Source organism: Ciconia boyciana, chromosome 9, assembly GCF_034638445.1.
Source record: "Ciconia boyciana chromosome 9, ASM3463844v1, whole genome shotgun sequence".
NCBI classification, from domain to species: Eukaryota; Metazoa; Chordata; class Aves; order Ciconiiformes; family Ciconiidae; genus Ciconia; species Ciconia boyciana.
In genome coordinates this window covers 25,516,564-25,530,870 of record NC_132942.1, presented here as the reverse complement: position 1 = coordinate 25,530,870, position 14,307 = coordinate 25,516,564, and the positions used below count along the sequence as shown (strand labels likewise).

Here is a 14,307-nt window from a genome sequence, read left to right as displayed (position 1 = left end):
ATATTACTTCTCCGAACGCTTTGTCAAGAAAGTACCAGCCTGTATGTTTCATGAACAGTATGTTGTAAGACCTTTTGAAGTGATTAGAAACAACGGCTTTCTGGTTTGCTATGACTAAAATCCTGATAGTTTTCTGTGATGAAAACCCACCAGGCTGTGCAATCACATTAAGGGTACTGTACTCTGATTCCCCTAGTTGGAGGCATCTGGACATGAGATGATTGCCCACTGTCCCTCTACCCAAGTGAAAATGCTTCCGGGGAGGGGGGGGGGGGAGGGGGGGGGCGGAAGTCAGAGAAGCATGCCAGCTTTATAAAGAAATCCCCAAACACTCTTTAGTAGCATGAGAAAGATACACTGCTATGGCTGGTTTTTGTCTAGATGCCCTCCTGCCTTAGTTTTCCTATTCTTAAGCATTCTTTAGCCTTGTATTAGTTTTCCAAAAGGAAAGAGTCCAATAGTGCCTCTACCAAAGAATATAAGCTTTTCCCTTTTTTTAATCTATTTTATTTTTTTAAAGGAATACATTGACTGAAAAGAAGCTAAAGAAGCTTCTTGTCACCTCCAACCTGTTTTGTCAAACAATGCTGGCTACTCCTCAACCACCATCAAGAGATACTTCATCAGGACATAGAAGTCCCCATTCAGTGTTCCACTGCTGCTTTCTTCCCTAGATTTCAGGCCTAAGAAGTATTTGAAATATGTGACAGACAACACATTGTCCTCAGTCACTGTATTTCAACAGAAAATAGGAAGTTTAATGACCCTTACTGTAAAAATTAAGCCAAGCTTGAGAATTCTGTCACCTTCCATAGGTTTTGCCTTCTATATTTATACTGAAATGAACAGACAAAACAAGTTGCATACCCAGAAGTCCCACAACATAGAGCTGCTGCTTGCAACTGTTTAAGCAAAGTATCTTGATTACAGAAAGAAGGCAGAAGTTCTGCACAGACTCCTCAAATAGCTACAATTTGGATCTCACGTACAAGTCTCAATATTAATGTAACAGAAAATATATGGACTTTCTGCTTAGACAAAACATCTGCAGCTTCAGCTATTCCCCCAAAAATGATCCTTTCATTAGCACTCATGTCCTTGGAATAGCAGTCTTGTGCAAGAGTCCTCATTTTTTTTTTCCGTATTATTGTCACAGTACATATTTCACCAGGCCAACTTGTTAAATACCAAATATGCAATTATGCAAGCTAATTAGCTCATTTTATTACTTGTACTTTGGACAATAAAGCTTGAAGAAACATTTCAGTAACTTTCAGAAAAATGACGGTTTCTTGTAGCAAATGTTTCACCATCTGATTTTTTCTTTTTTTTTTAAATATGAAGTATTAAGTGATTTTTCACAGAGAAACTGACATCCTCCAACAGCAATGCTCTTACTTTTCTCATTCATTTATAAGAGATGCATAATGTTAACAACTTTGCTTAGTAAGCGGAGACTGATACACAAACAAGAGGATTCAACAATCCAAATGTCTGGATTTCTTCCAGTAACTATGCTGCAGAGATCTCAAGTACTGCTCTCATCCACACAGCACTCATCTGTCCTTATATACAGCTAGTTCCCAAATGCAAAATTTAGCTCACTAACCCAGCCTTTGTTCCTCTTCTGTGAAACTTTAGGAGGATGGTACGAGTAAATTTGAAGTCTTGTCTATACAACTCTAATGGGTGCATTTAGACCACTGGAAAAAGTTCAAGGTTATACATAAAATATGACTGAATAACTGCTTCTACAACATGTAATAAAAGCTAATCAAAATCAGGTTTACTGATGGCAGATCTTAAGTACTTAGGATCTACAGAAAGGGTTGATAGGTAGGCATCACAAATAGGATGGCCATGCTGGAAGTACTGTTCATAGCATTGTTTCAAAATGGCATCGTCACTGCATGCACTGTAATGCATGAAGAAGGCTGCGTGCAGTAACATAAGTATCTGGAGGATGGGGGGAGTGAAAGGATTATGGGGAGAAGGCTGTAGATACTCGTCACATGAGATGCCTGGTGTGACTCATGCTCTAGTGGCGGAAGGCACCCTATGATAAATCACTCTTCAGGAACAACTGTCCAAACCTCAGCCAGTGGCTGCTTGCCAGCACAGGACAACATGTACCTAACAAGCTATGAGCTCTAAAGATTTATCTTCCCAAAATCCCAGTTCCTAACTGTTAATAGTGTGTAAACTGAATACAGATAGAGGCATCTCCCAGTTTTGAGGGAAAGTGAATAAGCAAAGATACACTATGACTACCTGGCTTCAAATCAATTAAATAGCTCTCCTCTATGCAATAGCAGGTCATAATGAGTAACACCTCAAAGTATATAGGCAAAACAAGAAAAAGTTTTACTCTCCTCTAAAGCAAAAATGGTACAGGAGCATAAACAAAGAAATGACATATTGGGGGGGGGGGGGGGGAGAAACTGAGCGGTCTCTGCTAAATAAATTAGTCTTAAGCACAAACACAATAATAAAATCTAGAATCACAAGCATCTATAGAAAACTAATATTTTACCCAAACCATGTAGATGATCCTAGATGAAAATTGATCAAGGGGACCATCCAGGAAAGTGGATTCTTCTCATTCACCAAGCCTTTGCAGGACACCCACCACACAACTCCAAGAAAAAATTAAGCTGTTTAGCCAGGCTAGGTACAAACCGGATACACCACCAAACCCATTTGTCTGCTGTCAGAATAACTGCACACTGGCTTTCTTATGTAAAGCTTACAGAAAAAGCCTGAGAAAGATAAAAAGGAATGACAGTGTTGTGGGCTTCATCAGGGCAACACCGTCTCCCTTGGCTGAAGCAGGCAAAAGCACCTCAAAGGGCCCGAACACACAGTTCAGCAGCTGATGTGCCTTCACCAACCACCAGCAGCTCTTCACAGAAGAATCTCTCCCAGTTACCACAATGTTTTAGGGTTGTGGGGTTATCACGTAGACCCGAGTAGGAGGATGAGGGTGCTCAGGAAGAGCACCAGCTCTGAGGACAGGTACCAGCTCCACGTTCCTAAAGTAAACTGAAACTAAGCCAGAAGACAAATTCTGTAACATTCTGCTAGTACAAAGGGAGAGAACAGCAGACGAACAGGATAAAAATCTGACCCCAAAATGTCGTTATACTAACCCACCAGTGCATTAAGGGACTAGCCAAGTCAAGGGCTGCCAAAATCAGTCAAGGACTGTACAGAGCTACACGATAAACCTCAGCTTGAGTTCGGATCTGTAAGTAACAAGACTGTTCTGCAAGAGAAAGCATTTATGAGCAGGACAGCTCCTAGGTCCTCACCAGATGCCTCGCATATTAAGAGACTATCCACAAAGAACACACACATTACCACTTAAAGGTTGACATTTGCTAGTTTTTTTAGCTAAGCTACATCTTACATGCCCATATGCCTCTGCCACGTACAAACAGCTCTGTGAACTTTTGTCAGGTGATGCCCAGCTCTTCAGGGTTGTAGCATTATCTCCTGAAGTGCTTTAAACAGAGACCTTCACAGTAATTTGAAAGGAGCATTAAATTACTACAGACAAATAAAAGGATGAAGTCTTGATAAGTGTTAAGAACACATGCATCCCACGGCTGAGATGGTTTGCCCTATGTGGTGGCACACCACAGTATGATCTTTAATATTACGGCTCTAGCATACTTTTTTTTTTTCCTAAATCCCTAACATCAGACATTCTTTCCCACTGACCTGGAAAAAAGTGAAACCCAAATTCTTTTTGTCCAGAGACTCGGTGGATTGCAGGGAACACATACAAGTAACTGCTAACTGTGAGAGCATTTTAGATGGTGACAGTGCAAAAACCCCAAATACTGCTGGTCTGAAAATATAGGAACTTAAGGAATATGTCTCTTCAGCACTACGGCAACAGTAAAATGAGCGCTGAAACTGTAAATCAGTTTCCCAGACACTCTTACCAATTTTTTTTTAAAAGCAAGGACACCTAAAGAAAGGAAAAACAAAGCTGCTACTCCAACTTTGTTTGAATGACTTAATGTTTCATCTAAATTCTTCAGAAAGTGGTGGGGACCAAAGAAAGTAAAGAAAGGAAAACTTCCGATTCAATACAGGTTAGCACTGATATTCAGATATTTCTCATAAATTGAGCCTTCATTTTCCAAGCAAATTCCACTGGGTGTGCTGTGATCCTATGTTTGACTGGAAATTGCATTTGCCCAGAAAACAGAGCAGCCAATACAGCATCCCAATAATTATGAGATTTTATTGCTCAAGTCAGAAAAGAAAAAGTTGATTTGGGGACAAGGCCTATCTATCAAACCTCTAGTGAGAAAAGAGGACCCAAGTGGAAAACTGGTGCTGTTGGTTGCCATTTAAATACAGTTTTTATTCAAATACAGCACCTTTCTTTCTCATTACATTTCTGTAAATGCTGTAATGTCTGCAGCACCACAGAGACTTCCAGTTTTTTAGATTCATCCAAGTGCTTAACATCAACTTATAGCCACATAAAATATCCTAGTTAGGACAGAAAAAACTGCACGAATAGAAACTCAGCATCTTCAGGAAGATAACTGAAGTCCACTAATCTTTAGTTATGGCTAGAACAAAGTTAATGGTCTAATGAGTAGAAATCCTAGCTACATCACATATGTGGCATTCCAGGCATTCTGAATCGATTTAAATCATGTCTGATGTGCCTTCCTCCAGAGTTGTGGAGTTCATAGCGCATTATACCGAAATAAGCCTGTGTCGAAAATTCTGGTTTATGAGCAGCTGCTGCCGAACAGCAGACAGGAAGTTAAGCTGCATTAGAAATGAGATGGAGAATAGTATTATAAAGGGGAGGGGAAGTAAAACAACTTCACAGACTTCATCAGGGTACTAACTCGTATTTAAACAATAAAAAAGAATATTTGAGAACTAATGTTCTTGCAGGTAAGAAAGACCAGAGCTATATAAACATCTCAAATAACAAATGAAAACCAGGGAAATTTTATCTTACTGTAAAAAGTATACAAAATGAATCATGCAAAGAAAGTTGATCACACAGTTCTTAACAAAACAAGGGGATTTTCAATAAAATTAGATTTTAAGAAGCCCTGAAGTCCACACACACACAGTTGAGCCTGAAATTCATATGGTATCAGTATAAAACTGAAATAAAAATTAAATAATTTCATTAAGCACAATAAAACTAACCTAAGTAATTAATGATACCAGAGAACCAAGGTGAAAATAAAGCGCTCTATTTCTTTCCAGGGTTCAATTATGTGAGATTTCAGGCAATATATTACACTATTACACTGTCTGCCTCTGAATTTCTTAACAATATCTATTAATTTATTCTTTAAACAAAAAACAAAACAAAGAAACAAAAGAAGTGGACATTAGCTGACAATACAAAGGATCAGAAAGCCTTGGTATGGTTTGGATACCCAGAAACAGGACATACACTGAATTTGACGCACCCCACACAGCCCCACAATCACAATGAAATAAAGTGTTCCACTATAGGGACCTATTTTTAGTGCTACTTTTTCTTTTGCTATGAGAAACCTGAAAAATTGCTCAAATACACAATATAAATTTGCTACAGGTCAAAGACAGCACAGAATGTTAAAATTATCTCAAAAAAAAAGTTAAGCTTGAGTTTAAAATGAGTCAAAACATTAAGTGAACACTTAGCTATCCAATTCTTGAAGTAATGAAGACAGGGTATCCACTAGAGGCCTACCCACCCATCATGAACATCAGATGCATCAAATTAAAAGGCAAATTAAGCATAGGAAAAATCCCTCAGTTAAGAAACACCAGAATGAAAAACCTCAAGCCTATGAAGTAGATATTAAGAGAATCCCAACTTTCATATGGATTCACAAGGGTGTTGCTCTTTCCAAAATTCAATCATTTAAGAAGCAATTCTAGCAGATGCTGCATTGATAGCTTTGTCAACCTCTGTACAAAACTGCTTAGGCACAATAGTGACATACTTCAATTCTGGATAAACTATTTTGGGCCATCATTTGCTTAGCCAAACACTGAAGCAGAATTCCAGAATAAAAATATTCTAGAGTTGGTAAGTTTATCTGCATTCTAGATCTCAAACTAATGCCTAAAATAATAATTAACCAACAGCTCCCCCCATAGCCTTTTTTAATTCATATAATTAAAAACATGCCTTGTTGGCTTAAATCCAGTGATGAACAAACACACATTATGCACTGCCTCAAGAATCAAAGCTCATAAAACAATGTTGCACAGAGCTACAAAAATCACATGGTATTAAGAGACTGTTGAAGCCTATGAAAGAAATTCTTAATAAAACTAAACGACAAAAATCTAGAGAGGACAAAATCTCAGACAATTCATATGAAACATTTAACTGTTTCTGTTGATAACATAAGAAACTGTCCCATTCTGCTTACAACTCTTCTGAAGTTATGGGAGTGGCTTACTTTCAGACAAGTTTAATTCTGTGCAGAGCAAGCCTAAGTTCGCATGTGATTTACACTAGTAAAGTTTGATTACAACGGTGAATTTGTGATTTGTTCATACTACAGCATAACACTATTCCCATTTATTAAGTTTGTCCACCTCTAGCCTCATTCAGATGAGTTCTAAACATCTTAGTGAAGCACTCTAGAATTTACCGTAAACACACATAAAACAGGGAGTGGCATTCATTAACGAGGCTCATGTTCTATTTTAATACACAGCATTTCTACCACACTCTTACATGATTAAGACAACACAAGAAAATGGATTAAGTAGTTCAGTACTTTAAGAATTCATTCAGAGAAAACAAAGTTTAAAAAGTCATAGGAGTAAATAAAATTAGTTTTCAACTGGCAGGAAGAGAGACTTCAGTCTTCTTACACATTACAAGAAAAATTCCTCATTCAATTGTGAGCCAGAATCAATATTTTTCAATAAGAGCCAGATTCAATTCAGTTTCCTTAGCAAAGGAGTCAGTACACAGCATAGCCAACTTCACTCCTCCTCCCCCAATTTGTCAAACTTCTGCAAGCCTCACAGGACTAAATGGAAAACAATTTTTTCCAAAAAAACTCATTAACTTGAATTCCAAATACCATATCTGCCCTCAGGAATTTTTTTTTCTTCCAATCAAGTCTTCCCGCTACAGGAAATATTTATCTTCCACCTAGCAGCATTTAAAAGACCCAATATGCCATTAAACCTGAATATGCTTCAAATATTTCCTCCAGCCTGGTAGGTCTGGCAGCATCAGCTGTTACTTGTTACAAGCACAGGTAAAAAAGTTTAGGCAAAAGCAAGAATTTTGTAGTCTATTAAAAATATTTAAAGTAAAAAAATTATACAGAAATTAGCCTGAAACAGAAAGGCTATGGGGACTTAAGTGCTGGTCCAAACCTCCTGAGGTCTGCAGAAAGTCTCCTATTGAATTCAGTGATCTTTAGATCAGTCCCATAGTATCTACAGTAGCTTAGATGAGAGACAGCATCTACATTTTAAAGGTATGTTTTTCCTGTAAAACAAAACCAGCTATAAGCGATTTCAGTAACTTTATTCTGATTACACTAAGCAAGGTTTCTGACTTTAAATCTAATACAGCTTCACAGTAACCATCACTGTCATGAGGGAATTCTAGCTTTCGATATTGGTCTATGGGACAACCACCTCAGAAAAAAATTATTCAGAAATCAATTCTGAAAGCAATGCTTCGTCCGTATTATAGCTCATGGTGAAACTGAGAAAAAAAGCTTCATTCCACCAAGCAGCATGCTGAATGCTTGCTGTATCAACTGGCAGCGTAAGACCCAATGGAGTAACCTATTCAAAGTGCTAATTTTCATTAGTCCACCACAATTCATTGGCCAAAGTCTAATTTCTGAACCATTTTAGAAGCACCTACTCAACACCAAATTTAAATTGCTCCCCAAAATTTTATCATAGCATGACAGTAGAAAGAGTTCTGTTCTTCAAAATAATAAAAAGCCACCCGTACTGCCCACGTGTTTCCCTCCAGAAATATTAACATGCTTTAAAACAAAGTGATATCAGAGTTTATCCTACCAGCTTTCAGTTGTACTCATGTGACTACCCACATGTACTGAGATGTGAAATATTAGTAATTTTGCATCATACGTGCAGTCCATACTAATAAGATCATAAGCACAACATAAAAATTTCTTTCAGTTGCAACAGTTTCCTTCTTACCTTGCCTCCTTCTCTTTCAAAGTCGACATATTCCCGGGTCGGTGTCTGTCGCTGCTCCCCCTGCCAGCTGGCCGGAAAAAACTGGAGAGACAGATTGGTTCCTGTGGCCACAAAAGCCTTTTAGAAAAATCAATACAAACAGGATCAGGGAGCAAGACATTACATAAATTATGCAGGCAGTCATTTATTTTTACATCAGTTTATGTCTTAAGCCAGGCAGCATAGAGAATACTTAAAGTCAAAAACATGCACTCATCATTTTTCTTAAGTATTAAGTTACAAACATCTGATTCCATTTTGACAACATTTGCCATTGGCTGCTTCAGATATAAAATACAACATGGAATCAATACTTCTTTCAAATCAGTTTTGCTGACATTAGAATCTGTCCTTTCAGTTCTGTCTGGATACCCTCCACCAACTTAGTACCTGCAACATTAAAAACTGCCCATGCTTTTTAAAGAGCTTGCATATCTCAAAGTAGTACTGCTGAAGGAAAATGAACTCCTGACACCTGTTACTAGGGACAACTTCTTTTGAAAGAAAAGGACTTGTTTTCTTTCACAATCTACTTGTACCTAGATAAACAGTTATCTGAACTGAAATGTAAATATTCCTATTTTATCGTCTACAGGCAAGCAGCATCAATATACAGCTCAATTAAACTTCACAGGACAAAATCCTTGTGCCACATTAAGACACCAGTGAAATCCAAATCGGCAGATGCTGTGTCAGTGAGAATAGGCAACTGTATGAATTATTCTCAGCTGCAGCCCTTTGTAAAATCATTAAAGGGACTGACTTAACCATATTAGAAAAAGTATACTTTGCTTTCAAGTAAATAATTTTCTACGGTTTCAAGTGAAAATAAGATTCAGTTTTCTTTATAAACTCTCTGTATTTATTTGTGTTATCTTATCAGCTCCAAGCCATGGAGAGTATGTCAATTTCTAGACATGAAATAAAAGGTGATTTTTGCAAGTAGAAGTCAGATTCACAGTATTCATACCCTCCTCTGGTACACAGGAGTATGTCCTGTAAGCATGTGAATACTCAAACATGCTCCCAGAATATAACGCTACTAAAAAATCCCAGGGTTAAACGTAATTTGTTGCAATCAAATAACTGTATTGATTACTATGATCACTTAGATTTAAATGGTCATTAATCCAGAATACAGTTTTTCTTAAAAGCTATACAAATACTACTCTAATAGTTGGAATTTCCTGACAAGCGTATTCCTTTCAAGCAACCCAGAATTCAGCAACTTTATGGTATAACTGTACTGCTACCTATGAGACAATAGCTCTACACGTTATTTAAGATAGTTCCAGTCATGTACTGCAATGCTGTCTGTCACAGGATTAATACATCCCATTTTGAAAGTAGAAGTGCTTTGTCTTGACTTTTCCCCGTCCACCAAGGGAGACTAATACTCTGCAATCAGGTTCCATTCCAGACTCTCCTTAAAAGCAGATGGTTTGGTTTTTTTTAAATCTCCCGTTAAGCACGTTCCCAACGTCATTAAAATTGACGAATCGGTCCTACTAATACGGGGGGGGGGGATATTGTATTGGTACATTAATATTTGTTTGCCCCACAATATGCAAAGACAAACATTTCAATCAATGTAATAGAAGCTTCATCGAGGATACACTTGCACAAAAAGGAAGCATCAGAACTGCGAGGGCTGCAGACCATCAGTATCAGGCTGACTTGCCTGTATTACCCTTTGCTTTTTTAAATGATTCTATTTACATACCAACAAAAAAAATATACCTATCTCCAAATATTTTTGACTCATAAGTCATCACCACTTAGGCTGTTCAAGAACTACCTTCCCACCTCCGAGCATCTTTAGCAAATACGTGCTTTATACTCCTTAATTTATACACTTAAAACAAAATTACAAGGAGTGAGATCTTTGAGTGTAAACCAGCTGACCACTGCAGCCCTCTGAACCACCCCAGTTTCCGCAGGCCCCAAGGATATTGGGTCTGAAGTACTGTACTTGCTTTCTGGGAAACAGAGCAAGACAGTGAAGTGCCCATGCCTTCCTGGTTCCACTCCCCAACTTGTGCTAGAAGGTGATGAAAAACCATGGGAAAAATATCAGAGAAAAGAAGAAAATGAAAGTACACAAATTCCCACATCCTCATGGAGTCATGTGGGCAACATTCAAACCATAGGCTATTTAAAAAGCTATGTAGGTATTTATTCTCTGGATTTTTGAAGCCTGTTCCTTCCCCTTTGAACAGATAAAACAAACCATCCAATTACAATTAAAATACCCACGTGCTTCTCAAATCAAAATCACAGGTCAATACTGAAAAACTCAAGAACAGTCTTGCTAGTAACCACACAGGACTACACTGAGTCCAACAACTTCCTTCTAGTAACAAGCAAATTTTTAAAAAATTAAAAAACAAGAAATCCCACACCACTAGTTTGGTCTTAAACTTGAAAGTAAGAAAATTATAATTTTCTATACAGAGCCTTTTAAATCTCAGTCTGAAATGCTATCATACATACATGCCTCAAATTTTGCAAAAAGCTATCAGGTAGTACAAGGGAGATCTGACCCACACATAGACAACATAAACACAAGTACCTTCCAAACAAACAGGTAGTTAGGAAGTCTCCCAAAACAAATTGAACATGTGAAGTTATTTTCAAGTTATCAAAGCAATGCCAGTAAACCAGAAATCTTATTTAATATTTCAGTTACTTTCTCAGTAATACTGGTAATTATTTTCTTTATTCAATCAAGAATTATTTGACAGAAGCAACCAACAACCTACTGCCAGTTCTACATTAAATCCCTGAGCTGTTCTCTGGGTTTTTTTGCCTACTTAAATATATGTACGGTCATTTGCAAAGGCTCCCTTTGGAGATAAAAGACTAAATCCTTGATGTCTGGAAAAACATTCGAGACTAAAAAAAGTAAAATTGCTAGATCTTTTTAACATCAGTCATTACACACACTACATTTCTAAATAAACCTGACTACTTGTGCCCTGTTCACAAAACAAAACCAGATGTTTCAGAGGCTGGCTGTTTTATAATTAAGTAGAAATAAAAATACGTAGAACAGGCATCACTGGTTCCTTCCAAAGGATGAAGTTCTGGCAGAGAAAGACAGCAGCAGGCTTAGAAGTACAAAGGTGAAACTACAGTGATTTCCCATTTATATAAATAACCACACAGGCTGCATTAGAAAGCTAGTTTATAAGCTACGCGTCCCTTTTTTTTTTGGGGAAGGACTCAGGTATACTATGCACTCACACCTGTTCAGGAACTTCAAATGCTAGCAAACTACGTTTTCCTTACCTACCCATTGTTTCCCTGGTGACTTTTTAAAGGAAGCAAACATGCGCGACAAAAAATGAATGTTAAAAACCCAGTAAAATTAAGATACTGACTACAGGGGGCCTCTCACAAAATAATAGTACAAGTTCTAAGACCACAGATAACAAGCACGGATAAGATTCAGCAAAAATAGTTACTCAGTAAAAGACAACCGTGTACTTGAGCGTATATCCTTTTACTCACAAATGCAAATGAACAAGATCAGTTGCAGTAACTGGTATTCAATTATATTTGTTTGGATATGCATAAGAATAATTTCATTGTGAACTGACTAGCAGTATCTATACCACGTGAAATTAAAGAATCATCATAAACCAAACTTGGTGAAAGTAGGGGTTATTTTCTATGGGAAGAGAATTTTTACCTTGCCTTTCATTATATACTGTAAATGAAAAAGAGGTTACTTCTGCATTTTAAGAACAGTGAAGACTTAAGAACTTAACAACAATGCTATGAGATACTGATCCTATAGAAGGAACATATAGCAGAAATCAAACAGGAAATAACTAGTCAGTTCTTGACTACTCCGAGCCATACTTCATCTCACTTCTTAATTCAGAAGAAGAGAGTAGTCTGTAACTAACCTTAATGAATGGGAAAAACGGGGCTGAAGTTGCGAGTTTCAAAGCCTAATTTTAAAAGCATTTGATTTAGTTCACAAATACATCAAACAGCTCATTCAAGACTTTTAGGTAGCGTCTTCTGAACAATTTTACTCATTTCTGAAAGCTACTGTTTCCGAAAAAAAAAGAAAAGAAAAGCAAAAAAAGCTGAATATTGAAATAAGCAGCTTACAATTGTAACACGTGCCCAGGGAAGGAAGTACAGCCAATTCGCACTCGCGGGTGGCTCTGAAGGCTCTGAGAGATTTTCCTCACCCACCTATCACCTCCCTCTAACCCTAGCGCTCAAGTCAGCTACGTTTTTACTGCTCAAGTGAAGGCAGAGCGAGCTGACGCATTTTAGCGAAAAAGCACTATTCTTAAGGGGAAAGAAATACGGCCTTTTAACAAAAGCCTCATTTCCCTCGGCGTTTGAAAGACAGCAGATATAATTTTCTTCCTTAAGGAAAACTTTTCAGCACGGCGCGGCCACCCAGACCCGACCGACACCGCGCACGGTCCGGACACCGTCCACTCCCGCCACACCCAGCGCTAAGCAGTTTAGCTTAGTAACTTCGAAGCATTGTTCCTCCTTCTCCTCCTCAAAGGCTCCCTGAAACTTTTATTTAAAAAAAAAAAAAAAAAGGGGGGGGGGGGGGGCAAAGCGGCGGAGGGGCCCGGGAGCGGCGGCCCGGCGCCGGACGTTACCCCGCCCGCGGCTGACAGGCGCCAGCAGCCGCCCCGGCCCGGTCCCGGCGGGCCCCGAGGGGAGCGCGGCGCCACTTACGATCTCGGAGCGGCCGTCGCGGCAGGCGTTCTGGAAGCGGGCCTGCCTCTCCTCGTGGGGCCGGTCCCTGAAGCCGGTGTATTTAATCTGCGGAGAACAGGGCGCTCAATCAGAAGGGGCCAATCCCGGCGATAAGGGGGCAGCGGAGTGCACAGACTGCGCCTCCCCGCGCCGCCGGGCTCGGCTCCCCCGCCGCGGCTGAGGCGAGGCGCGGGGCTCCCCCCGGCCCCTCCGCGGCCCGCGGAAACTTTCCCCGCGGCTGGCGGGCGGAGGGGAGGGGGGGGGAACGACGCGCCGCCGCCGCCTCACCTCGCACTCGCGGCTCAGCTTCCTGAAGAACTCCTCGTTCTCGAACTTGCTCCGCTGGTCGGGGACAACCCGCGGCATGGTGGTGGGGCCGCCGCCGGCTGCCCTCCCTCCCTCCCGCCCCGCGCTGTCCCAGCCCCAGCGCTCGCCTCGCCCTTTGTTAGCCCCCGCCGGCGGCGGCGCCCCCCTGCCTGCCCCCCGCCTCCTCCCACTCCCTCCTCCCCCCGCCGCGCGCGCAGAGCAGCAGCCGCCGCCGCCGGAGCTCGCGCTGCTGCCGCCGCCGCGCGGCGCCCGCTCCCGCCCCCCGCCGCTCCCCCCCTCCCCTCCGACTTCCTCCCCGGCTCGTAAACTCCGGCCGAACAGCCGCACCATTCACAACTCCGCCGCGCATGCGCCGCAGGGGCTCGCGCGCCTCCCTCAGAGGCGGGAAGCAGGGTGAGGGGGGTGAGTCAGTGCCCCCCGCCGCAGCCGGGGCGTGACTCACCCCTCGGGGCTGAGGCGAGGGGTCGCTCCCCTTCGCTCCCCCCCCGTTAACGCGCTCGTCTCGATGGTTTCCGGCTTCCTGCTTCGAGGGGAGCAGCCTCAGCCCTGCCGCGGGCGGCAGCCGCCCCCCTCTGCCCCGGTGGCGGTGGGGCGCTGTCCCCTCACAGCGGGGACCCGGCCGTCCCCTGCACCTGCCGCTCCGGTCGTCCCGCTTGGGTCGGGAGAAGAGGGAGGTGGCCGTGGCGTGTCCCCCCAGCCGCGGGTGGTGCTGGTGAGGAGGGGGCGGGCGTGGGGGGACGGTGCTGCCGTCGCACCGGCCTCCTCTGGCCCCCGTCACCGTCAGCTGAGCTCGGCCCAGGAGTCAGCGTAAAGGCCTGGCTTAGCCCAAAGGATGGTCCCAGAGCCGTACCTCACCGCTGCCGAAAGACCCCCCCCACCCTGCTGTCCGGCTGCCGTCCAAACCAGGGCTATCCCGGGGCTTGCATCGGTCCGAGAGCAGCGGGGAGCCGGCGCTCCCGGCAGCAGCGGCTGAGCCGCGCACAGACCGCAGGCGAGGGGCCTGTTCCT

The 14,307-nt window shown here is 41.8% G+C and overlaps 1 protein-coding gene across 6 annotated transcripts in view; it reads right to left on the bottom strand.

Annotated features, from left to right (window-relative positions):
• CBFB (core-binding factor subunit beta) overlaps window positions 1–13,410 on the bottom strand; it is a 44,578-nt gene extending 31,168 nt beyond the window's left edge. For 3 of the 6 annotated variants that reach the window (XM_072872177.1, XM_072872176.1, XM_072872180.1), the window contains exons 1-4: window positions 13,261–13,410; window positions 12,952–13,038; window positions 12,147–12,191; window positions 8,194–8,310 (exon numbers count right to left, since the gene is read on the bottom strand). In XM_072872177.1, the coding sequence (XP_072728278.1) occupies window positions 8,194–8,310; window positions 12,147–12,191; window positions 12,952–13,038; window positions 13,261–13,338 (327 nt within the window). In that variant the 5' untranslated portion in view covers window positions 13,339–13,410. The remainder of the gene's footprint in view (window positions 1–8,193; window positions 8,311–12,146; window positions 12,192–12,951; window positions 13,039–13,260) is intronic. The other 3 variants (XM_072872179.1, XM_072872178.1, XM_072872181.1) reach the window with 1 other exon arrangement.
• Between the last annotated feature and the right edge of the window lie 897 nt (window positions 13,411–14,307).